At 54.6% G+C, this 26,812-nt stretch overlaps 2 protein-coding genes across 3 annotated transcripts in view; one reads left to right on the top strand and one right to left on the bottom strand.

Annotated features, from left to right (window-relative positions):
• Nucleotides 1–399: 399 nt before the first annotated feature.
• On the top strand, nt 400–20,084 carry LOC119107491 (calnexin). 2 transcript variants are annotated; one of them, XM_037230942.1, is made up of 13 exons: nt 400–602; nt 6,280–6,394; nt 6,786–6,945; nt 7,589–7,737; nt 8,260–8,403; nt 9,035–9,202; nt 10,554–10,685; nt 11,660–11,787; nt 13,353–13,584; nt 15,028–15,168; nt 17,390–17,515; nt 18,947–19,141; nt 19,442–20,084. In XM_037230942.1, exons 2-13 carry the CDS (start codon nt 6,290–6,292, stop codon nt 19,526–19,528), a joined length of 1,767 nt encoding a protein of 588 aa, XP_037086837.1. In that variant the 5' UTR covers nt 400–602; nt 6,280–6,289; the 3' UTR covers nt 19,529–20,084. The 2 variants fall into 2 exon arrangements, with proteins under 2 accessions (XP_037086837.1, XP_037086839.1); XM_037230944.1 differs by having other exon boundaries at nt 400–696.
• Nucleotides 20,085–24,099: 4,015 nt separating this feature from the next.
• Nucleotides 24,100–26,812, bottom strand: part of LOC119107309 (tyrosine-protein phosphatase non-receptor type 5) — a 73,437-nt gene continuing 70,724 nt past the window's right edge. The window contains exon 12 of the mRNA XM_037230733.1: nt 24,100–24,701. Within this exon, the coding sequence (XP_037086628.1) occupies nt 24,593–24,701 (109 nt within the window). The 3' untranslated portion in view covers nt 24,100–24,592. The remainder of the gene's footprint in view (nt 24,702–26,812) is intronic.

The following is a 26,812-nucleotide window of genomic DNA, read 5'->3' as shown; positions in this document are numbered from 1 at the left end:
AGGGTTGGGTTGGGCTAGCTTCCCCTCACCTAACAGCAAAATATTCCATCGTATTTTCCTCCTACATTAAAGGGTACATGATACACGGCTTGAGCATTCTTCACGTCATCCCTCGCTGCGTTTCTTAGCATGACAATATTTTGTCTTTTGTTAGCATGACAATATTTTCTTTATTTTGTTGGGACCGAGGCATGTAGAATCTTCAGTAGATTCCCTAAATTTTCTAAAGCTCTAAAGTATTGAGGCTCTAAGGCATTTTAGCTTAACAATTTTCACCATATCAATGGAACGAGCATGAAACAGACGAGTGATATCATTGCATTTGATTCGAAGAGAATATAGCAGCCTCAACAATATGATGAGTCGCCATTTGCGCCATTATTGTCATCATACCGGCTTCTGCGACTTGTCGATTTTCTGCGGTGTTCCACGAGCTTCGTCGGACGTCGTGGGGTCCTCGCGTCAATTATAGTGTTGTGGATTTTATAATTGCACTTGGGATTTTATCCCCAAAATATGCAAAAGTGAAACCATTTATAAATTTCAAGACGTTAGCATTCCAGCGAAGATTTTTGGAACACGAGTGAGGTGGCACAGCCGGTGTGAGTATCAGGAAGATCGTCCGCTGCGATATAAGAAAGAACGCCGTCTGTGTTGAGATGGAAGGCTGGCGAAACACTACCTGAAGGATCCCTCGTGAGCTACGTTCAAGAGTAGAGTCTTAGTTTTGCAATTTGAGCTTGGGGGTTAACTGTGGAAAGTTATCAAATGTACCTCAAAATTCGCCAGCAAATGGGTTTCACTAGATTTCGCCCCTCTGTCTCAGTGTGTGTGTGGGGGGGGGGGGGGGGGCAGTACCTGAAATTCGGTTTTGGCTCTTGGGGGAGAAGATGAAAATTCTGAAATTATGGCTTGCAGTGAGAGCTAAATAAGGTGTAGGTACATATTGGTGCCTACTGTGAGCAAGTTAAGTCCCATGTTAAGATGACCTGTGTTACCATTATAACAATATGTTCTGCCTTAAAAACTACAATTGATGTACAATGGTCGGTCAGGGTGTACTTTCCTACCTCATGTTACAAAAGAGCATTGTACATCAATTGTAGTTTTTAAGGCAGAACATGTCATAATTAATCATAAAACGGGTTATTTATACTCGTACCTTGGAACTTAACTAATAATGATGCCGAACATCGGACCGCTACAAACACATAGCAGCTGCGACACTGGCGCCATTACTGTGTACGGTCACAACATTACTGCGCATCAAGCAGGAACCACATCTTGTAGTCAGAACAAAATAACCCAGGTGAATTTGCACTGCATTTGCGGCTGGCACTAAAGCACTTTCTTTGGCAGCAGATGATACTAAACACCATGCTCTAGCTGTTTTCAGTGATTGGCAAAGACCCTTGGAGATTGGCTGCTTGCAGGTAGTCAATTTTCTGGCTTCCTCAGGGCGTGCCTCCTTCCTAAGTCCATGCTCACACCTACTGTATTTTTTAAAGTTATGGAGCTGGTAGAAAGTTGTTGGTATTGGTAAGTCTATTGTAAAGGTGTCAGTCCAAATTAAGGCAGATAGAAGCAGATGCTTAAGATGTTGTGCAGCTGCTGCACCATTCCCCAGAGCACATTATGACAAGTTTATGATTAAAATGTCATGCAAGCCACAATATAAATAGGAGCATCTGGGGCATGGTAGTGCAGCTACATAGTGCAGCTACATTCTAGCCAAGGCACAATCTTTCTCACCCAAGGGAAAGATCCTGGGGCAATGTGATACCCACCCAGGCTTTTACTGATGTAGATATACTTAGTGTGAGATCAGTTGTGTAGTTTCCAATTTAGTTGGATGGGATGCTAGGCCCTCCCCAACTTTGAGAAAAATATTGGTCAAAATGAGGGAGAACATGGTTGGCACCATTTCTTTGGGTTAAAAGATTTTTCTGCTCACCAGCTCCACAAAGTTAGGTACAAAACTACACCACCTGGGATGTCAGGTTGCTGAGTGGTTGGGGCTCAGAGGCCACTGCAGCAGTAGTGAAGGAATCATTTCCTCCTCACAGAGCAATCCAGCCACACAAAGTTAGCGTCGCTACATCTACTCACTAGCGTTAAGTCTGATACAATATATTTCTCAGTGTATGATGCTGAGCTAAGTTTATATATTGCCTTTATATGTTGTACCCACCAGTCATGTGATCACCACTCCCTGGGTGGCTCATCCAAGAAAGGTGGATAGGCTACATAAATGATGTGCACACAAAAGCAGCCTTCAGGGATGGAGTTGCTCTTAGTTATTCATTGGTTTTGATATTGTCTTTCAGGACCTTAATGATTGTGTAAAAAATATTCATTGGCAAAACCCAGCTCAAATAGAAGGTAGATCTTAAAAATGTAAATAATTATATAAACAAGAATACAAGTTCTGCTCAACAAAGAACAGGACACTCTGTTTTAGTGTCAAACTCAGATCATGATGCCATGGCAACACCCTGTAGATCAATAGAAAAAATGAAATGCTTTTGATCGATGCCCCTTTTATGTATTGTCATCACATATTCATCTCTCATTACTTGGCAGTGAATATGCCTTCTCTCCAATGCTAAATCCTCCCCCAGAGCCAGAGACTCGCGGAGCCATGGTTTCGCGCGGGCCCAAGGGAGTGTTTGGGATGGTGTATGACATCTCCATTATACCTTCCACACAATGTCTATTTTTGATAGTTTCAAATGCAACTTTAATGATAGTGTTATTTAAAAAGAATTTGAAATAATTTTTATCAATATATGATTGATTTGTGCTATGTTTACAGGTACATATTTGTGTGGCGTGATATGCTTTCCTATCAATTTGTATCGTTTTACAATGGTTTCTACCTACAATCCAGAAACATTGAATCATGACATGTACAAGATGTTCTCTGCGCTTCTCCCTGGCCCGTCAAGAGAAGCTGTTGTTTTAAGTGTGGGTCCGGGGCCCGGTGTCTGAGCTTCGGTATCGTTGTTGGATGGTGGGTGGGTTAAACGTATGCTAGTGAGCAGCAACGGACCTGGGCACCGAGTGCGTTACAAGGAAAGATCGTGTGTGATATGGTAGAGATTTGGCTGCAACCCACAAGCCATCTCCCTCGTTTAGTCGTGAATATGGCACGCGACGCTGTCGATGTGTTAGGAACAGCTGGCCTTCACCTGACGTCGCTCACACGTCGCAGAGAACAATTTGTTCATTCTTTCTGGTGTGTGATTGTGGAAAACAAAATGTCTTGAGGCTAAAACACCAAGAAGCACCCAAGTTTTGGACACTATGAGTCCCATTTAGGGCTGATAGATCCCAATGTTTGAAACTGTGTGCACCTGTTGAACAATTGTGCATTGCGTGACAAATCTATCATTGAAATGCCATGCAAGTCACAATAACATAAATAGGGGCATCTGGGACATAGTAGGTAATGCAGCGACGTTCTAGCCAAGGTACGACCTTTTTCATTTAAGGGAACGATTCTGGAGCAATGTGATACCTGCCCAGGCCTTTACTGACCTAGGTACACTTAATTTGGAACCAGGGATGTAGTGTCCTACTTAGCAGAGTGGGATGCCCCTCCCCCTACTTTGAGAAGAAACTCGGTCAGAATCAGGCAGAGCGTGGTTGGCGCCATTTACTTGGGATTAAACAGTTCCCTGCTCACCAGGATTGTTTTCTGCTCACCAGCTCCACGAAGTTATGCACAAAACTACTCTATCTGGAACATCAGGCCGCTTGTGATCCGGGCTCATGGGTCAATGTGGAAGGGGCCAGGGAATTGTTTCCTTATTGAGCAAGTCAGCATGCAAAGTCGGCATCGCTACATCTACTCACCGACGTTGAGTCTGAGACAATACTTTTCTGAGTGTGTGACTTTGAGGTGAATTTATATATTGCCTTTATCCATATTATCAACCAATTGTGCTATCACTGCTCACCATAGCTCTGCATGCTGCTCCTTCAAAGGACGTTGAAAGGCTATAGAAATGGCTTGGAGCACACTGAACAGCAGTCTTTAATGACAGAGTGCTGCAAGTTTTTATCAGGCCTGACATTGCCTTTTTTGGAACCTTAATGATTTCGTAAAAGTTATGTATCGGCAAAAAACAGCCGAAATACGATGCAGATCTCAAAAACATAAATGATTAGTTAGATGTAAAACCAAAAGTTCTGCTCAATGTAGAACAAGAAACCCTGCTTTAGCTTTATGCACAGATTATAATTCTGTGGCGACGTAGAGCGATAACAAATTCCATGTTTTTTAGTGCCTCTTTTATATATTTTCATCACACATTCAGCTCGGATTTCGTGGTGGAGAATGTGCTTTCTCTCCAATGCTAAATCCTCCACAAGAGCTGGAGACCCTCGCAGCCGAGTCTCCGTGGATTTTCTCGTACCCAAGAGAGCGCTTGGGATGGCATTTCACGCCACCATTGTACTTTCTATACAGCCTCCATTTTTGATAGCTTCAAATGCATATTTGATAAGGATGCTGTTTAAAAGTGATCAAAAATATTTTTCACTAGGTTATGATCAATTCACGCTACATTTAGGGCTGCATGGTAGTGTGAGATCATGTACTTTCGTTTTTTCGCGAGCAGTCCAGAAACGTTGAATCGTGACGAATGCGAGATATTTTCTGTTCTCTCGCTTCTACCTGGCTCGCCAAGAGACGTTGTTCTGAGTGCGGGCTCGGGCCCGGCGTCTGAGCGCGTCGGTGTCGTTGGTGAGCTGTAGGTGGGTTTAACGTGTGCTGGTGAGCAGCAGTGGAGCTGGGCACTGAGTGCATTGGAAGGAAAGATTGTGTATGATATGGTAGAAAGATTCGGCTGAAACCCGCAAGCAGTATCCCTCGTTTAGGCGTGTGGCTGTCACGCGATGTTGTCGAGGTTTCACGAACAGCTTGCCTTCATCTCATAATCCTCACAGAGAACAGTTTTTTATATTATTGCCAGCATATATTCGTGGAGAACAAAATATATTGGGGATAAAATACCAAGAAACACCAACGTTTCGTACAATGGGGGGGGGGGGGGAGGGGGGCTGGAGCCCAAGTTGGAATGTAAACATGGTTGGCAAAACTGCTCTGAAAGCATTTTTCGTGGAAAATATGTGAAAATGCGACATAATCAGACCTGGCCCAAGTTTTGTATACATAAATTGGAGGTTCATCACACCAAAATTCCTTAGGCATCTGGCGCAACATGTATCTTTTTGGAATATGGAAAAATTGTATGGAGAAGCCATTTTGCTTGTGTATTTTGGTAAAAGCACTAGCCATTTTCCCTTCTCAGCCTGACCACCTCATCTTCATTTTCGTGATACTAAGCCTCATAGGCCTCAAATGTCTCTCAAGGGCCCCTTGCATTGATAGTGATCCCAAAGTGTCCCTTTCCATTGTTTGGGGCTCCTAAGGGATCCCTGCATCAGCTAGGGTCACACAGTGCCTAACAAAAAATGCCATGTTAGCAAGGGGCCCCAAGTTGGCTGGGTCCTATTTGTTGAATATTGAGTTTAATGAACCCTTACTGTCATCAGTCCCTTTAATGGGTCAAACACATTAATGAAGCAATGAATGGTGATTCAGAAAAAAAAACAATGGAAGGATCCAAATGACACAATGGGAGACCCTATATCAGTCAGGGGACCCAATGCCAGGCATGGGACCAATGTCCTTATTTTGATGTGGCCTGGTAAGCCAGACTGTTGTACTAAACTGGTTCCAATTTTTGAACCTCTGTGTCAGTAAGGGATGCTCTTGTGTTTGTGAGGGTCTGCATCGATACAGGCCAACTCCTGGCATTGTGCCAACTTGTCTTGTAAGAAGTTGTCCAGTATTAGGGAAGGGGCTGGTATCTGATGGATCCCTCTTAATACCTCAGTATCAACTGAATCAGGGCGAATCCACAAGGGCTGCAGTCGTGGTTTGTCCCAAAATGACGCCAGAAACATTGTGCTGTTTTTGTGTATTATATTTGCAGTTGTCACTTATTTGGAATTTCCCAAACGTGTTTTGGTCCTTCTGAATGTCCATTATTGGATCTGTTCCTGATACACATGCAACAACTCTGGGCCATTATATGAACTTATTTTGGCCTCCCTTTCTAGCTGCATATATCATTGAATTGTATCACATTTGTCCATATTTTTACCATTCTTCATGAGTGACTGGTGTGATGCTTTTCATTTTCACAAGATTGTTCAATGTAAAGCAATTGTCAATTTGTCATGTTTGTGAAAACCTCAATTTTTCAGGTACAAAACAATGCATGGACTATCACTGCATCTGCTTTGCCTGCTCCTGGTTGTGGGGAGTGTGTGGCCGCAGTCAGTGGAAGAAGTAGATGACGATGTTACTGTTGAAACAGAGGTGAGGTTCCATTCACTCGACTCACAATATCATGGTCCTATTTATTTGCTTTGATTTTGTATATTTTTATGGAGTCTTAGCAGTTTGTGATTGATATCTGAAGACAGCTCGTGCATCAAGAAGAAATGTGTGCTGGTTAGGCTAGTGATTTATGTATTTGAAGTAGTGTACATCAGAAATTAGCATATCAGGAACTATTCAAGGCCAGCATTTTTTGTTTGTTATGCTAAAATAACCTTAATGTCAACATCTGCAAATTATTGTAGGAAATACTCACCTTTTAGCCCCCCCCCCCCCCCCTGTCTCTATTTGGTGTCTTAGCAGTTAGTGTATGATAGGTGCGATTATGTGTCCTTCATTGTAACACAAATATGTCCCACCTGCGCTACAGGACGAGGAACCAGCACAGAAAGTCCCATACGCTTCTCCTATCGTGCCTCGTGATGCTTATTTTACGGAGCACTTTGACGACCCTGCGGCATTCGAGAAGCGCTGGGTCCACTCCAAGGCCAAGAAGGATGGCACAGACGAGGAGATCGCCAAATATGACGGTACGTTCAGGGGAGCTGTGGTATTTCGGACGGCAAAATGAAGCGTGAATGCGCTGCTCCGCAGCAAAGAGACGTCGCATTAGCGCGGTCGTTCCCTGTCCTAATTCGGTGAATGGCGCGCGTTGAATACTGTTACCGATCAGCCCGTTCCGGCCCGTCGTCCATTTGACGGCTTTGCATTGCCATATGTCACCCAGGTAATGCTGCAAGAGTTATGCTGCACATTTTCGATAAGGAAAAGGTTTTTTAGGAGTGCGAGTATGCTTGTTTGAAAGCAAGTATGCTTAATTGAAGGTGAGTATGTATAACTCATTTAAAGGCAGCGCCGGCCCAGCTCCTCGCTTTGTGTGTGTGTGTGTGTGTGTGTGTGTGTGTGTGTGTGTGTGTGTGTGTGTGTGTGTGTGCGTGCGTGCGTGCGTGCGTGCGTGCGTGCGTGCGTGCGTGCGTGCGTGCGTGCGTGCGTGCGTGCGTGCGTGCGTGCGTGTCCCTGGGCCTGTGTCCGTCGCACACGGCAGGCGATCGCCAGCGGCGGGGCCCCGCCCCCACATCGCTTCGCCGTCCTAACCCCACCCGTGTGTGGCGTCCCAGCCGTGTGTCCCCCGCAGGCGTCGCTCAGACCATGCCTCGCTTCTGCCGCCCGCAGGCGAGTGGGCGATCGAGCCACTGCAGCAGTACGCGCTGGAGGGCGACCGCGGCATGGTGCTCAAGTCGCGCGCCAAGCACGCGGCCATCAGCAGTCGGCTCAGCAAGCCGTTCCACTTCATCAGCAAGCCGCTGGTGGTGCAGTACGAGGTGAGCAGGCGGCGCTGAGCATGGTTCTTCGACCTGCCGCATCGTTCAGCCCGACTGACGTTCAAAGGCCGCCTGTTAACTGGTTAGAAGGGGTTCAAGCTAGCACGGGGTGGCTGTGTTGTAGTATCATACCGTACGTAAAATGTTTCCTCTCGGGGAGGGGGAAGACTCGGAGGCAAAACTCAGATGAACTACAAGGGCATGACGTGGGTGCCCGGTTCTGGATACCGCGAACAAGCTGTGCTCTCCATGCGCTCGGAACCATGCAAATCGTCTGGAAATAAACCGTTCGATTAGCTTTTAAAGCATGATGCTTCTCTGAAAACGCAGCTTGAAATGTTCCGTCCGATGTTGACTTAGTTTTTTGGTCGCGTTCCGCACGTCTTAAGTCTCGTCGTATGAAGATGTGGGTGCGCCGTAACCCAGGAGGATATGGCTGCACCCAGGTGGTGCACGTCTGCCTCCTGGTGTGCACTTGACTCCTCTCGAGCGGGAGGCCGACGGAGCTTCGTCTGCGTCCAGGTGAACCTGCAGAACGGCCAGGAGTGCGGTGGCGCCTACCTGAAGCTGCTGTCCGACTCGCCCGACCTGGACCCGGCCGCCTTCCGCGACAAGACCCCCTACACCATCATGTTCGGCCCAGACAAGTGCGGCAACGATCACAAGGTGGGCAGCGCTGGAGCGGACGGAGCGTGCGGGCTGTTGTGCGGGGCTCGGTTATAAGCAGTTGTGGGCTTGGCGTTTGGCTGCCATGCGAATGTCACTGTTCCAGTAGATGATTGGGGCGGTGGAATTAAGATAGTACTGTGCTGCACAATATCTGCCTGGAATGTTAAAGTGCTTTCAAAACACTATTTTGCTGTGGGCTCTTAGAACCTTGGCAATGCTGAGTTATTCCACACCTGCACTGCACAAGAGGAAAATGCTGAACTACTTATGCGTTGGCACGGTTTGCGTGTTCCGGAGCGGGGTCATTGTTTGACCTGAGCAGCATGTTGAGTGGGAAGTGAGTTGGCCACAGAGCCTCATCTCGGCCCAGAGTTGCTCTGTCGTGGCTCTGTGCAACGTGTAGAACCCTCCATGGCATTCCTGCCTGACAAAAGGGCAGGATTTTACAAGTACCCACAACAGTGCTGTCCTGAGCTACCGCGGCGCTGACGGCTTTTGTGTGCCGTCCTATCCCGTCAGCAGGCTGGCAAAGGTACCCGAAATCGCCCCAAGCTACACAGCACGGGCGTGCGTCGGTACCGCACGGCCGGCGCCGATCTGCCGCCTGACTGTGCGGCCGCCGTTTCAGCTGCACTTCATCTTCCGGCACCGCAACCCGGTCACGGGCGAGTACGAGGAGAAGCACGCCAAGCGGGCCACCAGCCAGATCGACACGGCCTTTTCCGACAAGGCGACGCACCTGTACCGGTTGGTGGTGCGGCCCGACAACTCGTTCGAGATCTACATGGACGACAAGGTTGGGCTGTCGGCGGTACGGCGGTGCTGTATCGCTGTCGCAGGTCGCGGACAGGTGGGAGGGAAACGCCCGTAACGCAGGTGGGAATACAAACTGACCGTTCGCTCACCCCACCGTGGCCTGCCACACGACGGCCACTGGGTGAGGCGGATTTGACGCGGTGAGATGTGCGCCGTCGCAAGGCTGGTGTTTTGATGTGGCGCGGCGGAGAGGGCCGGCCGGCCGGGCGCTGACGCTGGCCGGTCCGTGGTCGGACGTGATGCCGACCCGGCCTCCGCTGCGACGACGGGCCCGCGCCGCAGGAGGCGCCCACGCGTGAACGTCGAGCCTTCGATCGGACGGTGCCGTGGACAGGGGAGGGGCGGGGTCGCGCCGCCGGCGTTCGATTAAAGCCGCCCCCGGATTGGCGGAGACTGTTCGACGCCGCCTCTCTTATCTGACCCGAAGCTGGGCGGCCTCTCGAGCGTGGCGCGGCGCGCTCACTGCGGCCACCATCCCATCGGCTGTGGGCCGGGCGCGTATGCGTCCGGGGAGAGGGGATGGGAGGCGAAGCCGAGCCGGAGCCAGAGCCCCCCTCGTGCCGTGACGGATCTGGCCGTTCGGAGCGTGCTGCCCATTTCATCAGCGATAATCCTGGCGCGTGCGTGGGCCGGCTGGCGGGGGCCGCCGCTGCGGGCGGCGCGCGGGCGCCTCTTGACACAGCTGGGTGGCGTCCGTGTTTGTTCGACAGTCTGGCACCCAGCTGGGCGGCGTCGAGCATAGCGAGATCTCGCCGCTGGTGGTTGCCGTTCACGAACGGTCGCTTGTGCGGCGTCTGATGCGTGCACGGTCGCCTTTTGAAGTTCGGCACGAAACGGGCGGGTTTGTTGGCCGTTGTGTGATGCGTAAAGCTGTTGCCTTTGCATTGTAAAAGATTGGTGCCGGCAGACTGGAAATATAAGCAGTGTGTGGTCTTTAAGCCGTGAGCTGACAAAGCATCCTGATAACGCATCCTTGCATATCTATGTCGGCCATCTGCCTTGGTTTTTGCCTACATGTCTTTCCATTTTTCCATATACGGGCGCAAAATGATCATAGAAATGAACGCGCTCTAAAGCCTCAAAACAACAGTCAGAGTGATCTTGATGTTTCCGCCCCCCCCCCCCCCCCCCATTGCGGCATTCCTTTACCTGATGTCTTATTGCTTTTCGCTGTCTTTCTCCCCCAAGCCCACGTGGCCCTGAGTCTGTCCGTCGTTCTCCGCGTGACCGAGCTCGGTTGGCGCGGACTAAGGTGCAGCTGACACGGACTACGGCCGACCCCAGATACCGGGCCCCTTGTGTGACCTGACCCGGCTGTCGCCGCGCTGCAGGTGGTCAACAGCGGCAGCCTGCTGGAGGACATGACGCCGCCGGTCAACCCACCCAAGATGATCGACGATCCGTCCGACAGCAAGCCCGCCAGTTGGGACGAGCGCGAGAAGGTCCCCGACCCGGACGCCACCGTCAGTACCGCTCCGCGCTCCCGCCGGCTGCGGACTGGGCGGGCGCGCCCGGGGCCCGTCATAGCCCGGGCCGCGAAGCAACGGGCCACGTGGTGTGGACTGGCGGGTGGTAGAGCGACGGCCACGGTGTGATTATAGTAATGTGCATTTATGCTGGAGCGGTCTGGGAGCTTCATGTGCGACATTTGTTTGGGGCCGTATTGGCTGCGTTCTCGCGAGTTTACTGGACTCTGGCCAGATGGGCGACCTTACTGGACACCCTGATGGTGACGCGGGAGGTGGCTGGGAGTCGGCGCCACCTGTCGTGCGCGACGCACCGCCGCTGACTGTCCTGTCGAGCGACGTGCCTTCGGCTTCCCTCGGGGTACATTAGCGGCTCTCCTGTCCTGAGAAGCGAGAGCCGAGTCACGGTGATTGACCGCCAGCCCGGCGGCGACGCGGTTTTGCGGGAGCCGTAAGCGCGGGAGCCCTGCTCGGCGTGGTCATCAGTCGCTGAGCCGCAGAACAGCACGGCTTTCAGCTCGGCCGCCGACTTGTACGGTGCTCGCCTCCGGGCGCGCTGCCACGGTAATTTGTCACCGCGCTGCGACCGATGGTGGGTTGGCCGCGACTGGACGCCAGCCGCTCTGTCGGTCTGGGGCCTGACCCGTGTGCCGATCCGCCAGTGGCCTGTGTTCGCACCCATCCCGTGGTCTCCGCCCCGGTCCTCCCTGGGTCTATATGGTGATCCTTCCGCCGGTCTGGTCGTGATCCTCTCCTATGGCCCTTGTTCTGACCATGTCCCACACTCATCTCTACCCAGGCCCCTGGTTTGTCTCCTGACCTGTGCTCAGCCGCCTCTGCGCCTATCTCCCGGCCTGTCTCGGGTCCGTCTCCTGACTCGGCCCCGCCCTCGGCTGCTAGCGACGCCCGCCAGTGGAAGGCTCCGTTCCGCCTCCGCCTGCGCCGTGCCTGACCGTACCGGCGCTCCGCAGAAGCCGGACGACTGGGACGAGGAGGCGCCGGCCAAGATCGTCGACCAGGACGCGGTGCGACCCGACGGCTGGCTGGAGGACGAGCCCGAGATGGTGCCCGACCCCGACGCCGAGAAGCCGGCAGACTGGTCAGTGGAGCGCCGGCGGACCGCGCGGTGGTGCTGTGGAAGGAGAGCGGAGCTGGCGTCGGGCCGGGCTGGCGCGGAGCTCGCGTCGGATGGGGAGCCGGCGGTAGGAGGGGGTCGTGCTGGGGGGAGCTGTGCTGGGGCCGGAGTGAAGAGGAGGGAACACACGCCTGGGTCGCGTTTGGGCGGTGTCGGTAGGAAAGTTTGTGGCTTGTAGGGTTGTGACATTCCGATAAGGTGCCCGCGAGGATTGTTCGAAGAGCAGATCTACAGAATGAACGTCACGGCTTCTAAATGAAATATCGAAACGCTCGGATCAAGTCACTTATCCTCATCGTATTGATCGATGCTCTGACACTGATTAAGACCAGGGCCCCGGGCGTGGCCTTTGCAGCACTGACTACGCTGTTCGTTGGGGCCCGCGCCAACGGCCCCAGCCTGTGTTCAAACGTCCCGATCGCTGGGGGAGGGGTCGGCCGACGGCGCTGCATGCGGTGCGTCGGAGCTGTGGGCTGTGAGCGTGACGGCAGTGCCACTGTGTCGAGGTTAGCCGCTCGCTCGGTCTTGGCCCGCCTGGGGCGCGTGTTCCACGCCGTGCTCCCGGCGAATGGGCGGGAGGAGGAGAGCTGAAGGGAGAGCGGGACGCCTCTGCACCGCCTCCTTCGTTATGTGAGACGCGGCTCGGCAGTGGCCGTCCCGAGGCTGTGGCCGTGGCGTGTCTCGGCTGCGGCTGGTGCGTGCCGATTGGGCCGGCGGTCGCGGCTGCGGCGTGCTGACTGCAGCTGGCCGCCGGTTTGTCGGACGCTCGGGTGCCGTGTCTTGACGTGGCCGGCCTCGGACGGGTGCCGAGGTCGATCGGTCGATGGCCGATGCTGGCCGTTGACGCGGCGGTGCACACCGTCAGCTGCGCGTGACACCTCAGACGGGCCGGGCCTCACAGGCTGCTCCAGCTCCCTTCGGCTGACCTGGCAGGAGGCAGGCGGCCATTGTGCTGGGTGCTGTGCACCAAACGGGGCACCACTAGTGTTTGTCTCAGCCCACTGGCCTGGTGGCACTGAGTGGTCGCTGTTACACTGAGCCTCGCAATGACTTGATCCGTCCGCGACGTACTCCCGAGCCCACTTTTACTGACCTCATCGTGACCTGACCTAAGCGTCACCCGATCAGGTTCCGCATCTGACCCCATCATGGTCGAATCCCACTTGAACGCCAAATGACCACTGCTGTCGGCGCGCCCGAAAACCCCAATCAACAGCCCAGTGTGGCCTGACCTTGAGATGCCCCCATCCCTTGTCTGGTGCCGCCGTGACCTGTTCCCAATGTGGCACAACCAGTCCGGCGCGTGATCCCACCATGACCCGGCCGCACCGTGACCTGGCCGTGCCGCACCATAACCTGACCGCACCGCACCACGACCTGGCCGCACCGTGACCCGGCCGCAACGTGACCTAGCCGCACCTTGACCCGGCTGCACCGTGACCTAGTCGCACTGTGACCCGTCTGCACCGTGACCTAGCCGCACCGTGACCCGGCATCGCCCCTCGCCTGACCCCGTCGGGACCCGGTAGGGACACGGAGATGGACGGCGAGTGGGAGGCGCCGCTGATCAGCAACCCAAGCTGCGCCGACGCGCCCGGCTGCGGCCCCTGGAGCGCGCCCACCATCGATAACCCGGCCTACAAGGGCAAGTGGCGCGCGCCCATGATCGACAACCCGGCCTACAAGGGCAAGTGGGCGCCGCGTCGGATCGAGAACCCACACTACTTCGAGGACACCGAGCCCTTCAAAATGACCTCGATCGTGAGTGACGGGGCCCTTCTGGGTGGCTGGCGTTGTGGCGGCTGTTGTGATACCAAGAGTGACGGGGTGTGCATCACGTGGCTCGCCGCCGCTGGAGGCCTCTCGCCACACGAGATGGCCTGGAGTGTGGCCAGCTCGAGGACGTCCTCGTGTGTGGAGCCCGTAGCCGGATTATGACATTGTAGGACCAGTCGGTAGCCCGGGTCTTCCTTGTCCCGAAACAACCTGGTGGACCACATTGATGTCGCACGCCACGAAAAAAACGTAAAATGTGATTCTCTTCGTGTGGTTGATTTGGGGACAGCGCACCACACAACATCCACACTTGAGCGGTCTCAGAGGTGCATAGCGAACGGTGCGGTCAGCACCACACAATAATGTATTTTCTGCAGCAGAAAATTACTGTAAGTTGTCTGTAGCTGAAGATGAAATTGACGTCATATCGGGTCGGAACAAAATATGGCTAGGTCATCCTATGACAATGACCGTGCACTCTATCCGATGACGTGTATTGATAGAACCACGGGATTTTACGCCATCTGCGTGCTTACAACACATTGCAGTGTGTGATGAACAAGGTGCGGGCACGCCAGGTCAGCGTCCAGGCCTCCTTCAAGCCTCAATAACTGACTGACTAAAGCGAGGAGCGTTACAAGCGATGACCATTTGTTATGACATGGTGACGTGGCTGCTGTCCCGGCTTCAGTACCAGCTATCAAGGCAAACCTTTGCTGCCTGTATTGATAAAGCCGCAGACAGTGACGTAAAATTTCAGCTGCAACGAGAGTGCGTCCACATTTGTATAGGCTGTTACTGACGGCTTCATATTTTATAACGCACCTCGTCGTGAACGTGTTTGTTGTCAGCAGTGATGAGGCAAAATCAGACGATCATGTGACAGGTGTGCGAAGCTTGGTTGTGATCAGGTGGCTCGTTCGCAAAGCTTGAACTATAATTACAGGATGTTGTCAATTCAGCCCCACCCTAGACTGCCGTGGGTTAAAGGAATTTGCCTCAAATATGGATGGCACGATGTTTCACTGTGCCCAAATGACCAACAGAGTGTCGGTGCTGTTTTTGTTTCGGAATATTTTGTGCTGGAGTGATTCAGCTGGCCCAGTTTTTGTAGTTATGTCCGTAATCTGAGGTCGTTGCGCGCTGATGTCCAATGCAGTTTCTGAGCCCTGTGAAATCCTCTACCCTCTGCCATATTTCTGTTGCGGATAGGCGGCTATGTGATGTTATATTTCCAAGCAGCGGCCGTCTAACTAGAGGCAGCACTCCCGCAGTCTTCCCGGCCGCCTCGCAGCACATCATGAGATAATGGCCACACTCGCTGATCTCGCCGCGGCCGTTGGCCGATGGCTGGTCCCACGGGTCGGTTCATGCGGCGTCTCCCTCGCCGATGGCGAGCTGACCCTTCGCCCTGCTCCCCGTCCCCAGGGCGCTGTGGGCGTCGAGCTGTGGTCCATGTCGGACAACATCTACTTCGACAACGTCCTCATCACCGACTCGCTGGTGGACGCGCAGCAGTTCATGGAGGAGACGTTCCACCTCAAGTCCAAAAAGCGATACAGCAAGGAGGTGAGCCGCGCAGGGGCGGCCGGCGAGGCATCGTTCCTGGCGCAGGGAGCCGGTCGGACCGGGCGGCGGCGACCCGCGGGCTGGCCTCAGCTGAGCTGACCACCCCTGGGCTGGCCTCAGCTGATGCTGACATCCCCGGAGTGACTGGCAGTACGTCGCCCTGGCACGGGTGGCTCATTACGTCCCCGCGCCACGCGGGGCGCGCGAGCGTGTTTTGTTTGAAGCGCGGAGGTGTGCCAACCACTGTTGTGGTGCGTAAAGCGTTGGCGTGGTGTGTAAAGCGCCAGGCACATGTGCTCTCCATGGCCAAATGTGGCAAAAGAGCTTCCGTCCCATGGGTGGTATGGACCCCGGCGGCCATGATCACCAGCCGGTGTTGTTGCACGTTGCTGAGCGGCGGTGTGACCTCGGGGCGCACACGTGTGACCAGCACTGGCATGCGATCGGCCGATCGCGCGCGCCGTCCGCGCGGCCAGAGCCGCCGCGGCTGGCGGCGGCCCCGGTCCGGCCGGCTCTGGCCGAGTCGCCGGGCGGCCGGGCTTGCTGATCGATGGGAGCCGTGCTGCGGCCAGACGCCGGCCGCTCGGCTGCAGGTGCCGCCGCCGCCGCTGCCAGGCGTGTCGGTTGCAGCGGCGCCGCCGCCGCCCGACTGGGAGTGGCCGCGCCGGCGCTGCCACCGACAGGGGCGGCTCTGGGGACGGGTTGGCGTCCCGTGTCGGAGGGTCGCGGGGTTTTTAGGGAGCGTGGCGAGGTGGTTTTACGTGCGTGGCGGCGGGTCCGCAGGACAACGCGTTGGGTAGCGCGGCGGCGCCGGCGTTAATCGCTCCTGCCTTGACCGGCCCAGGGAAACACGGCAACAATGGTAATGGCGGGGCACATTGTTTCGGGTGTGTAATCAGTGGACCAGACACCAGCAAACATACTCACCAGTCACGGAATCGCACTGCGCGCCCGTTGTAAGATTTGCGCACAACTGGGTGTTGTGTCCGTGGAACTTGAGGAGTGTATGGCGGCGGGGGCGGGGGCGGGGGCGAGGGGAGGAGGGCCGTGAAGTGCGCGGTAGCCGGGGCGTGGTGCCCGGCCCCGGCTGGCACGAGCCGCAGCGGTCGACTCAGCGCACCGCGGCACTAACGGCTCTCGCGCACGGAAGCTTAACTGCGGCATCGTTTCCGGTGGCACCAGCTTCGATGGCCGCCCGAGCGTTCGGTGGAATCGAACCAGGGTCAACGCCGTTTGTTTGTGGCACATTTGCAGTTTTTGTCTGTAGCGTTACATTTATGATTTGAGTCGACATCACGTGTCAGATTATTGGATCAATAGCTGCGCTGAATGGACGGATGGCGTGCCGTGAACCTGTTATCGGAAACCCACATGGTCCAGATTTAGCTTTCCGTGGTCGTCGAAACATGGACAAAAAGTTAACTGCTCCACACACACATAGGCACCCCATACACACAGGCACGCCCACACCCCATACACACAGGCACGCCCCACCCCCCCCCCCCCACACACACCCACGCACGCACGCACGCACGCACGCACGCAGCATAAATATATAGCTTTATATGTATATATATATATATATATATATATATATATATATATATATACAGCTATATACATATTCATATGTTTGACAAAGTGTGCGTGCGTGTGTGTGTGTGACGGACGCTGTACCATATTTGTGTGCTGTAATCTCCGCTCGTTATGCCGGGAGCATCCAGTCGTAAGTGGTACCCCGTCCCCGGTTCCTTCCGTGTCGTCAACGGCTACGGCGTCGTCGTCTGTTCAGTGTAATGGGGATGGCGTGACTGGGGCGATCCTTCGGCGGCTAACGGCTTCCACATGACGGGCCTGCTGCGTTTGTCAGACGGTTCGACGTTGTGCACCACGACGCCAGCGAACGCCATCCATTTAAATGGCCTGTCTGTCCGAAATGCGGGCAGCGGATGGGTAGGGGTCATTCAGGGGCATCGTCTCTCCGCATCCCCACCGCGCGTCACGTCTTGTTTTTTAGCCGGCCTACGTGGGAACCGGCTGCCCGAGAAGCGCCGTACTCCCCATTACACTGTTGCCGTTCGCGTCAGTCTGGCTTCTACTTCGTGCCGGCGGAATGGCTCACAGTGCGGGCGACGCGGGCCGAGGCCCCGCCTGACTCCAACCCGACCCGACCTCGGCCTCGACCCGGTCTGATGGCTGACCGTGTGCCGTTCGGCCGCAGGCGGGCCTCTTCGACCGCTTCCTCAAGTACAGCAACGAGCGCCCGTGGCTGTACGCTGTGTATGTGATCGCCATCGGACTGCCTCTGGTGCTGGTGCTCTTCTTCTGCTGCTCCGGGTCGGCCAAGGTGAGCGCCGACAACGCTTCCTGACGTACCGGCCGCGGACACGGGCGGACGCCAGCCTCGGACACGGGCAGGCACGGGCGAACACCAGCCTCGGACACGGGCGGACATGGGCGAACGCCGGCCTCGGACACGGGTAGACACGGGCGAACTCCGGCCTCGGACACGGGTAGACACGGGCGGACACGGGCGAACGCCGGGTTTGGACACGAGCAGACACGGCGAACGCCAGCTTTAGACACGGATGGTGTGCTGTAGTTGAGCTTATGCACGTTGCATATTATCACCCGTTTATCATTTGGAGAAATTAAATGTATCAGATTCGACATGCACGGTTGAAAACAGCAACAGTTCGTTCCAGAAATGGTTGGCACTCGAGACAAGGTTATCCTCGCCGGTAGCCCAGCTGGTTAGAGCACCTGTCTTCCGATTTACTCACCCGGGCCGGGTTGAGTTCGTGTCGCTTTGGGCTCCGGGCCGGGTTGAGTTCGTGTCGCTTTGGGCTCTCGCTGTTTGTCCCCTCAGGTGACGTCAGAGGGCAAAGCGGATCGTGCGAAGCATTGCGGCACGTTAAGCTGTTGCCGCAAAATTTTGCCGTTGACCTCGAATTTGACCATCGTGTGGTGGTTTCAGGGCCCATGCAATAACCGCTGCCTGACGTGGGCATGATCTTGAGAATTCATGCATTCAGAAGGTCCCGACTGAATGCAAACAAGCATCTTAAACCTTGAGCAAATGACGCACCTTTTGGACAGTTGTTAAGTGGTTGGTCGACGCGTGCAGCTAAACTGAGGCCATGAACATCGCAATGTCCGTGGTTTGAACCGCCAGTTAAAGTACTCAGTTTCTACCACATGGTACTCGACCCCCTTGGTTCCACCCGATAGGAAAGTGGGTGTGAGCAGAACGATCACACGGCATGTCATGTGCTCTGCGCTTCTAAACGCTCTTAGTGTTATTGTATGGCTCTTATGTTGAAATTCCTGCGCTCAAGCAGTTGTTTGCGTGAAACGATAATGGTTGTTCTGTGTGCAACTGCATCAGGTATAAGCGTTGGAATGTTCTCATAGTCGTAATACGGTTGCGGATGTCTCTGTCGGCGGTAGCGACTCTTCGTTGTCGCTGTCTCCTCCGCGTCGCTTTGTCTCCCTCGCCTCTCCTTCCCTCTCCTGTCCTCTCTCCTCGCCGTCACTCCGCGCTGCCGTGCCTTATCTGCCGCTGGCTGATAGGTGCCGCTGGCGGCACGCCCGATTACTTTGTGCCTCCTCCGTCCACCTCCGACCGCGCAAACGTCGACGCTCGTCGCGACAATGTGGCGCGTTTCCGCCCGGGCGGCGCGGACCGGCCCCGCGTGCAGCACCGCGACCGCTGCCGTCGCCGGTCGCGTGCAGCACGGCGTGGCGCGGCGTGACGCACACGATGACGTCACCACAGACGGATACGGCCGCCATGCGTAAGAAGACGGACGAGCCGGAGGACGATGATCAGGCGACTGGCGACGGCGAGCCAATGGCCGAGGGCGAGGAGGAAGAGGAGGAACAGGCGGAGGGCGAGGAGGAGGAGGCCAGGGAGGAGCCGAAGGCGGCCGGTGACGCGGCCAACGAGTCCGAGGAGACTGAAGAACAGAAGGTATGTATTGCTTCATGTTGGGGGGGGGGGGGGAGTTGGTGTGCTGTGATGTGAGTTCGACCCCAGTGATACCAAGACGATTTACCCTTGTGCTGACGTGGGCAGTGCGTCATAGGGCGGTTGAACGACCGTAAAACTCAAATTATGGTCATGGCGTTATCTATGAGTGGCCTGCGTTGGCCCTGTTGTGGCCCTGAGTATGAGTGGCCCTGTTGTTGCGCGGTGCTGGCAAGTGGGCCGGTCCCGATCTGAGCTGCGTAAGCTGCGGTGACCGGCCCTGACGTGCTCGGTCGGCGGCAGGGCAGCGGTGATGAGGCGCCGGCGACGGGCGGTGAGGGGGACGCGCCGCCGGCGTCTCCGCGCCGGCGGCGGCCGCGCCGGGAGTGACGCCGCGCGCGCTCCCAGCTAGCCAGGGATGCCGCTGGAGCTTGCCCGCCGACTGGGACCGCACTAGTCAACGACGCGACCGACGGCGCGGCGCGACGCGCGCAAGGGAGAGAGACCCTGAGAGCGAGGAGTGTGGGACGGTGCCGGCTGCTCTGCTGCTGGGATGTTCGGGCGCCGGCGCCGGCGCGCTGCTGTATATTCATCGCCGCGGGAAGAGGACCGCACCGGTGCAAATGACGAAGTAGGCACCGCTCGGGTAGACGGAACACGACCAGAGCCGGCCCGGCGGTACTCGAATGTTGTCAGACTGCCCAGGGTATCGGAATGGGGCGGACGCCGGCCAGTCGGCGTTTTGTATCTGTCTGAGCATCGGTTAGGTTTGTACCGTTTGTATGTGTTCAAATTGTGTTTGTTTCCATGTGAGTTTTGTGTTGCGTATTGTGCATCGGTATGCAATGATGCGTAGATTGCATGCGCAGGGGTGGGTGAGTGTACTTGTTGGCGTTCCTTTCTCAAAATGTATTCACACACGTTATCGAATAAAGTATCACTTAGAGGTGGCGTTTTGGTGGAGCTGGCAGTGGGAGCTGGCAGTGTGCTATGTTGCGCCGGGAGGCAGAAATCGTCGCAAGGCATGCAGGTAGAGTCCGCTGGATTCACGGGCTGTGGATCCGAACTGTGATCGGTTGAACGAAGGCAGCGTGCCAGCGGCATGTGATGTCAGCGCTGATATGACCACTCTGGTGGCGTAGGCAGCGAGTGGCCTTGTTTACGGCATGGCACCAATATGCCGGGGAAATTCGTCTTGAACTGCCATTCGATATGAATCGGATAATCTGCGCAGTGAAGTGTCAGTTCCCAGTTTTAACAGTGATGGTCTTTTAAACAGGCCACAACCATGTCATTGCGACAGAGGGAGATCGAGCTCTGTCCACCGCATGCGCTGAAGGCTCGCCTGCGTCGCCCTGGAGCTGTCCGTGGTTGCTCCACCCGGACCCCATGAGCGCGTGCGCGGACGTCACGAAATGTCCAGTATGGGCTTGGCCCGGCATTGATGTCAGCCGATGGATGCAAAATGGGCCGCATAGGTCGCTTGAATCGACCCGGGCTACCGTTGTCATGGCAACGGCGCGGGCGCGACAAAACGAACTTCCTGCATTAATGACGTGCTTTCGTTTTTAATAAAGGCCACCGGCAAGTCATTCGCGATCTTGCGTAGTTTCGACGGCTGAATATATGAACGTAGTATGTGCAGCAGCTCAAGTCTGTCCTGCCACTGGCGTTGATATACTTCATATGCAATCATACACATACGCACAGGTCTGTCAGCAGTAGCGTTAGACAAGTTCTTCCCAAATGTCCGAAAGGCTTTATGTGTATGCCTGACGCACGTCCTGTAAATGACATATTATGTTTAAGACTTTACATGGGCTAACAGGTTTTACTAAATCATTTTTAAATGAAACCACTTGCTAAGGGGATGCGCTAAAGTCTTATTAAAAATTAACACGGTGCCCTGTTACAGCGTTGAAAATCAGTAGATCTCATAGCCATTGCTTGTTGCGTGAGCCTTTTGAAATCACCATCCGATCGCATAATGTCTAGTCAATGGCGGATTTCACGGCGAATGCTAAATGTGCCGCACTGTCCGGAACACTTCGTTTTACCCTCTGACGTCATCTAGCCTTTAGCGTTCGAAAAGAAAGCTACCATATCGCAGTCCCAGGCACCAGGGCGACGACATCTGTGGTGATTTCAGCATAACATGAAATATTTATACTGGGGGGATACGGCTCCAAATACGTCACCCAAACGACACGGCTTGCATAACGCGCTCTATTTCCGACGCGGAGACGTCAAGTCGACCCTGGCTGGAACAACCCCTGCGACCGCTGGGGGGGGGGGGGGGACGAATACTGAATATACTGAATACCCGTCCACGAACGCCAACGAATCAGAGCTGCGCTCCTGGCCAAATTCCTGAAACGCCTACGCTGCATGGTTTAATGGTTTAAGGTCAAACGACGCGACCGCAGGCGGGTTAAGCGACCCACGAACCACGTGGCACCCGTCGTAAGTTCAGTGCTGCTGGCACACAGCGTTGCAGTAGCGGCTGGTGTTTCGCACGGCTCGCCGCGATTGTGAGGCCGGCGGGTCATGATTTGGTCGGGGCGCCGCCGACGTGGCGAGGAATGGCCCTGCGGTGGCGTGGGATGAAGTTAATGAGGACATGAGCCTGCCTGGCCTGATGGAATGGAGTTCTAGCGGTCTTTACGTCAGACCGTGAGCTTGATGAAGCGGTTGCTATCCGCTGAAAACTGAAACAGCTCGGAAACGGCTCGGGAGGAATGTGGCTGCTGTCCTCAGGAGGAATGTGGCTTCTGTCCGTTCATGGCGCAGTTTCAGCGCTCTTGTCCGCTATGTGGTGATGATTTCCACTTTTAAGCCACTATGAATGACATTGTAGGTGTGTTCAGAATACGCAGTGGCTGCAATTTAGGGATTGTTTTCATCTTTGGGCTTTGTGGAGATGATACCGGGCCCTACCAGGCCGGTTAAGGGATGGTTGCCGTCCCGAGTACCCGCAAAGCGATTACTGCTGTTGGAATATGACTGGCTCTTTGGTTGCGCATTGTTTTACGTCCTGACCGCCCAGCATTTAAGGGTGCACGCTGTGCAGTGTATGATCTCAAACTGAGTTGTGGCTTGGATTTTGCCTTGTCATCGCGATAACGCTTCATAGTTTTCATGGAAGCCCTTGTTTCTAATGCTTTTTATGACGAAAGTGGAAATGATCAGAGACCATTCGCATCGAACACAATCTTTTCGCATAGGTGATGAGTGCTTACGCTGGAAGCAAACGTTTTGACCCAAAGCTTGTGCGGAATGGTGTAAGATAACGTCACACATTGTTTGACGTCACAGATCGCCAGGTATCATTGACTTTGCATGAATTGTTGATTGGCTCACCAGATTTTGAGCTTGTTTCGCTTTGTTGACGTTTATTTCCGGACGGGTCACGCTAGCGTGTTAGCGTGTGGTGCGGTTCGTAAAGACGGTTGACATCGCGAGCCTATCACGGGTATATGGATTATTGGCTATCTATGTATCACCACGGACCATGACATTGACAACTACCTGGTGCACGCTGCCACTAAACTCGCCGACAGCACCGCACACAACACGCATGTACCACCTTGAACGTTCACATGCACGACAGCGCCTCAAGACAGCCAAACGTCGCACATTGTCACGAAAATACACTCAGCGTCTTAACTTCACTGCAATGTGGCTCAGTTCGGTAACAATACTGGCTGCTAATACTGGGCAAGCGGCTCGATTACTGGCCGCGGCCGAGTCATCCTCTGGCTTGGTGTTTGGATGCTGCGCGTGTTGGTGTAGGCCCCCTCTGTTGCTCGTAAATTTCGCTCCATAAAATAATCTTACAAACAGTTTGTTTGGTAGTCACCCACATTGCATTTGAAACATGGTTGCGCCGTCTCCAATCCTCTGGCCTCTGACCATTCACTTCCTGGCCGCTGATCGTTGAACAATTCGACTTTGACCGTTTGACCTATTCACCTATGACCTATGACCTTTCAACCTTTGACCTCTCAACCTAACCTTGGAATACCAGACAGTTTTTATCTGGTCTGCTGACCCCTGAATAATTACCCTACCTTACCTTTTCACAACAGCCATCAGGGCCGATCAAGTGCAGGTTTCCCTAACTTACATGGCACACCTCTCACAACACTATAGTAAAATAGAACACTATTCAGTGGATGAGGGTGCGGCAGACCAGGGTCTTGCGGCCGTTCGGGTCGGCCTGGTCGCCTAAACAGACGCAATTCCGGCGTCACGCCATAAAATGGCCGAAAATGGACCCTTCTCTCAGCGTCTTAGTCTCGCGAGCTTGTCAATAAGGTGGACAAGTTGTGTGGCGAGGTCACGGTCTAACTGGGACGCAGAGTATTCCCGCCGCGGTCGTCCCACACGGTGCGGTGGTGTGGGCGTACAGTACATTGCCAACCGACCTTCGATGCGTGATCACCAATGTCTACAGGTAACACATCCCACGAGTCGCCTCTGCAACATCGCATCAACGACGCGCCTACGCCCTAGACAACTCCTACCAGGGGCGCAGCCGGGGCGGCATCGAGACAGCTTCACCTGCGCGCGAATTGACTCGGCAACCTCGTCGACGTCTTCCCTTTGACTAGCAATTTCCCGCAGATCCCGGCTGCGCGCCTGAAGCTACCAACGCAGATGTGAAGCGGTTACACCAAACGCCGTGCCGCGTGCCGACGGAGAGTCCGACGGCGGCGTGTCTCCCGCGCACCGCCCGCGGGCAGGCCTTGCCGTGCCGAGTCTCAACGGAGGGTCCGACGGCGGCTTGTCTCCCCGCGCCGCCCGCGGGGCAGACCTCGCCGTGCCGCGTCTCGACGGAGGGTCCGACGGCGGCGCGTCTCCTGCGCGCCGCCCGCGGGGCAGACCTCGCCGAGTGGCGTCAGCACTGGCCGTCGCGCGCTGACACGGCACGCCCCCCCCCCCCCCCCCCGGCGGGCGGAGATGGCTGCCGTCTCGGGACACGCTCCGCCGCGAGATGGGCGGCCCAGACCGCGGCGGTGACCCCGCTCCGGCCGCCTCCCGGTACTTGGGTCTGCTCCAGTCTTCTGCTGACGCCGGTGACGATGTCAGCTGGTAAGGTTGGCCAGCCGGCGAGGACTCGTCTCACGTTCAAGGGCGATGTTCCGGGCGTGTGGACCGCGTCTGATGGGGCGTGTACGTCCGGTCGGTCGCTGGTGCGGCTGAGTGGACCGAATGGACCGTGTCGAACCCGTCTCCTCCGCCGCACCGCCTGCGGTCGGCTCGCTCGTCTGCACCGGTCGAGGCAGAGCTGTTCGTCCCACTCACGATGGCTTTGGTCCATGTGTCTGGAGAGCCGCAGGATTCTGGTAAGTCCAGAGCCCAGGGGTGTCCATCGGGGTCTCGGCGGTCCGCCCCTCTGAGGCGTCCAGCAGGCGGCGACGTGGTCACGTCCTGGGCTATCCAGCAGCGGGACTAGTTGATTCGCCGGTCCGAGGCGTCCAGCGGCGGCAGGCAAGCCTCGAAGTCGCGTAGAGCCCGGTGGATGAAGATGTACTGCTCGGCCGTCTGGACCATGCCTCCCCTGCGACAGCGCGGTGACAGCGGTCCGGTAAACAAAACACACTGGCACAGTCAACAGAAGACACCGGTCTGGTCAAAAGAGGGGAACCGATCCATTCAACGGAGAGAGATTGTTGCGTCAACCAGACGCTCACAGCAAGGACTTTTTATAGTAGGTTCGGTAATTCCACAGACGATCGGGAAGGCGTTTGTACAACACACACGTTGTGCTCGTTTGCATGCGGTCAGAAGTAAATACACTGCGGCGGGGCAATGAAGCAACGTCCCTGATCTGTGCACACTTTTGGCGTAGCTAGTAACTCCATGGGTTTGCAAGGCTTGGAACCAGCCTATCTGTGAAAAGTTAAACATTGTACATGCACCGTAGCAAACCCTATCTCTTGAACCCCAAATTTGAATAATTTGTATTCAAAAGTGCTTCCTGAATGTCTTTTCTGAAAAAAGAGCTGCACGAATGCCCACGGGCGGTGGAAAGTTTCTCCGTCGGTGCACCGAGCACAGTCGCAGTGGACAAATTCGCCTGCCAAATGAATATTCTGCCTGTTTTCATGACCAAAATATTGTTGCCTTGATCATATTTTCAGCTGAAAAGTCCATCCAGCGTGAACACTCATCGGTCTAGTAAAACCTCAACTTGTGGTCTTAATAAAGACCGCGTTTCGTTGAATGAGATTCGTAGCCATTTTTAGCAAATGACAAACACAATAAGAGTGTTTTACTCATTTACTTCGCCTGCCATTTGCGGATGCCTTTTGGACCATGCGACTCAGTTTTTTGCGGAGCTTTGCGCTCCAGACCCAGCGGCCCAGTCAGTTATCTCTTTTATTACCAATGCTTTATTTCTCCGGGTGATGTCAGTATGTCAGCCTTCAGGGTTATCAGAAGCGGATAAACGTGATTCACAGCCTAAGCTGGATAAGGCTATGAGATCTGTCTTGATCGAACAGTGATGGAAATGGTAAAGGAATCCAGAGAAATGACTCGGTCCCACTGGGTTTTGCTGCGCACGTCACATTTAACCAGCCACCAACCGGCTGCGTCGGTTACCGGCCGGTCCGTCGGCCGTCAGGGCTTTTGCACCCTCGGTCACGTGACAGTTCGAGTTATCAAATAACACTGATTGATCGCATCCAAGCCCTAACGTCTAGGCCTCGGTGGTTATGGTTGTGTCCATGTGTGTAGGAACAGGGGGGGGGAGGCAGGGGGGCATGCCCCCCCCTTTCAAGGTGGGGGGCAGCAGTGCTAGCTGCTTCCCCCCGCTACTTTTGAGATTAAGATTGTGTTTAGCTTGCTTTTGCACTATATTAAAAACATACATGGCGATTTACATATTTCACCAGCCTTCTTCCCCAAGATGCGTCATCTTTTTCGTTCGCTCATTGGCCATCGCTTAGTATCACAGCCGCAAGGCCGACGCCCCACGGCCCACGAAGACTGCAACGCCGGGCGTCGAGGCAGTTGTTGCTACGACTTGCGAGCGAGCATGTTCAAAACCATATGTCATAGCTTTTATCGGTCATCAGTTCTGACTGAACCTTGAAGTTTTAAGATGAACATGGATTATCCATGTTGATACAACTTTGGGACCCCTTTCATCTATAATCTACGTTGAGGGGTCCTCAATATTTCTGAATAACAGAAAAACATGGAAACGAAGTCATGTGCCAATTATTGGACCACCTGCAACGACCAGGGATGTTATTGCCTCCATGAGCGTTCCTGTGCTGATCCGGGACCAACTACGCGTGTCAGAAAATCTCCCGGGTCAGGGAGGCCTTCTGATCAATGTGATATAATATATCCTTCTTATGGCCTCCGGATGGACCAGGAGACCCTGCCTCTGTCGCCAGAACGACAGCCAGAAGATACTTTGCGATCGGACGGAATAGCCGTTCAGCCCTTGACCGGAAACGGTAATGTGCCCCTGGTGTTCTACTCAAGGGGCCCTTGCCCGAAGGAAATAAGGAGTCTCATTATTGTTGAGTAGAGTGGGGGTCTCATTATTGTTGAATAAAGTGGGTCGAAATGAGCTTAAGAAATGAACAAGGCCGTCCCATGTTCACCTCAGCATGTTCATTTTTTCAGAACGGATTAGTGACACAAACAACATCA

Source organism: Pollicipes pollicipes, unplaced genomic scaffold (genome assembly GCF_011947565.3).
Source record: "Pollicipes pollicipes isolate AB1234 unplaced genomic scaffold, Ppol_2.1 Scaffold_6686;HRSCAF=7923_pilon_pilon_pilon, whole genome shotgun sequence".
NCBI lineage: Eukaryota > Metazoa > Arthropoda > Thecostraca > Pollicipedomorpha > Pollicipedidae > Pollicipes > Pollicipes pollicipes.
Note: the sequence above shows the minus strand (reverse complement) of the source record. Positions and strands in the feature narration are given on the sequence as shown.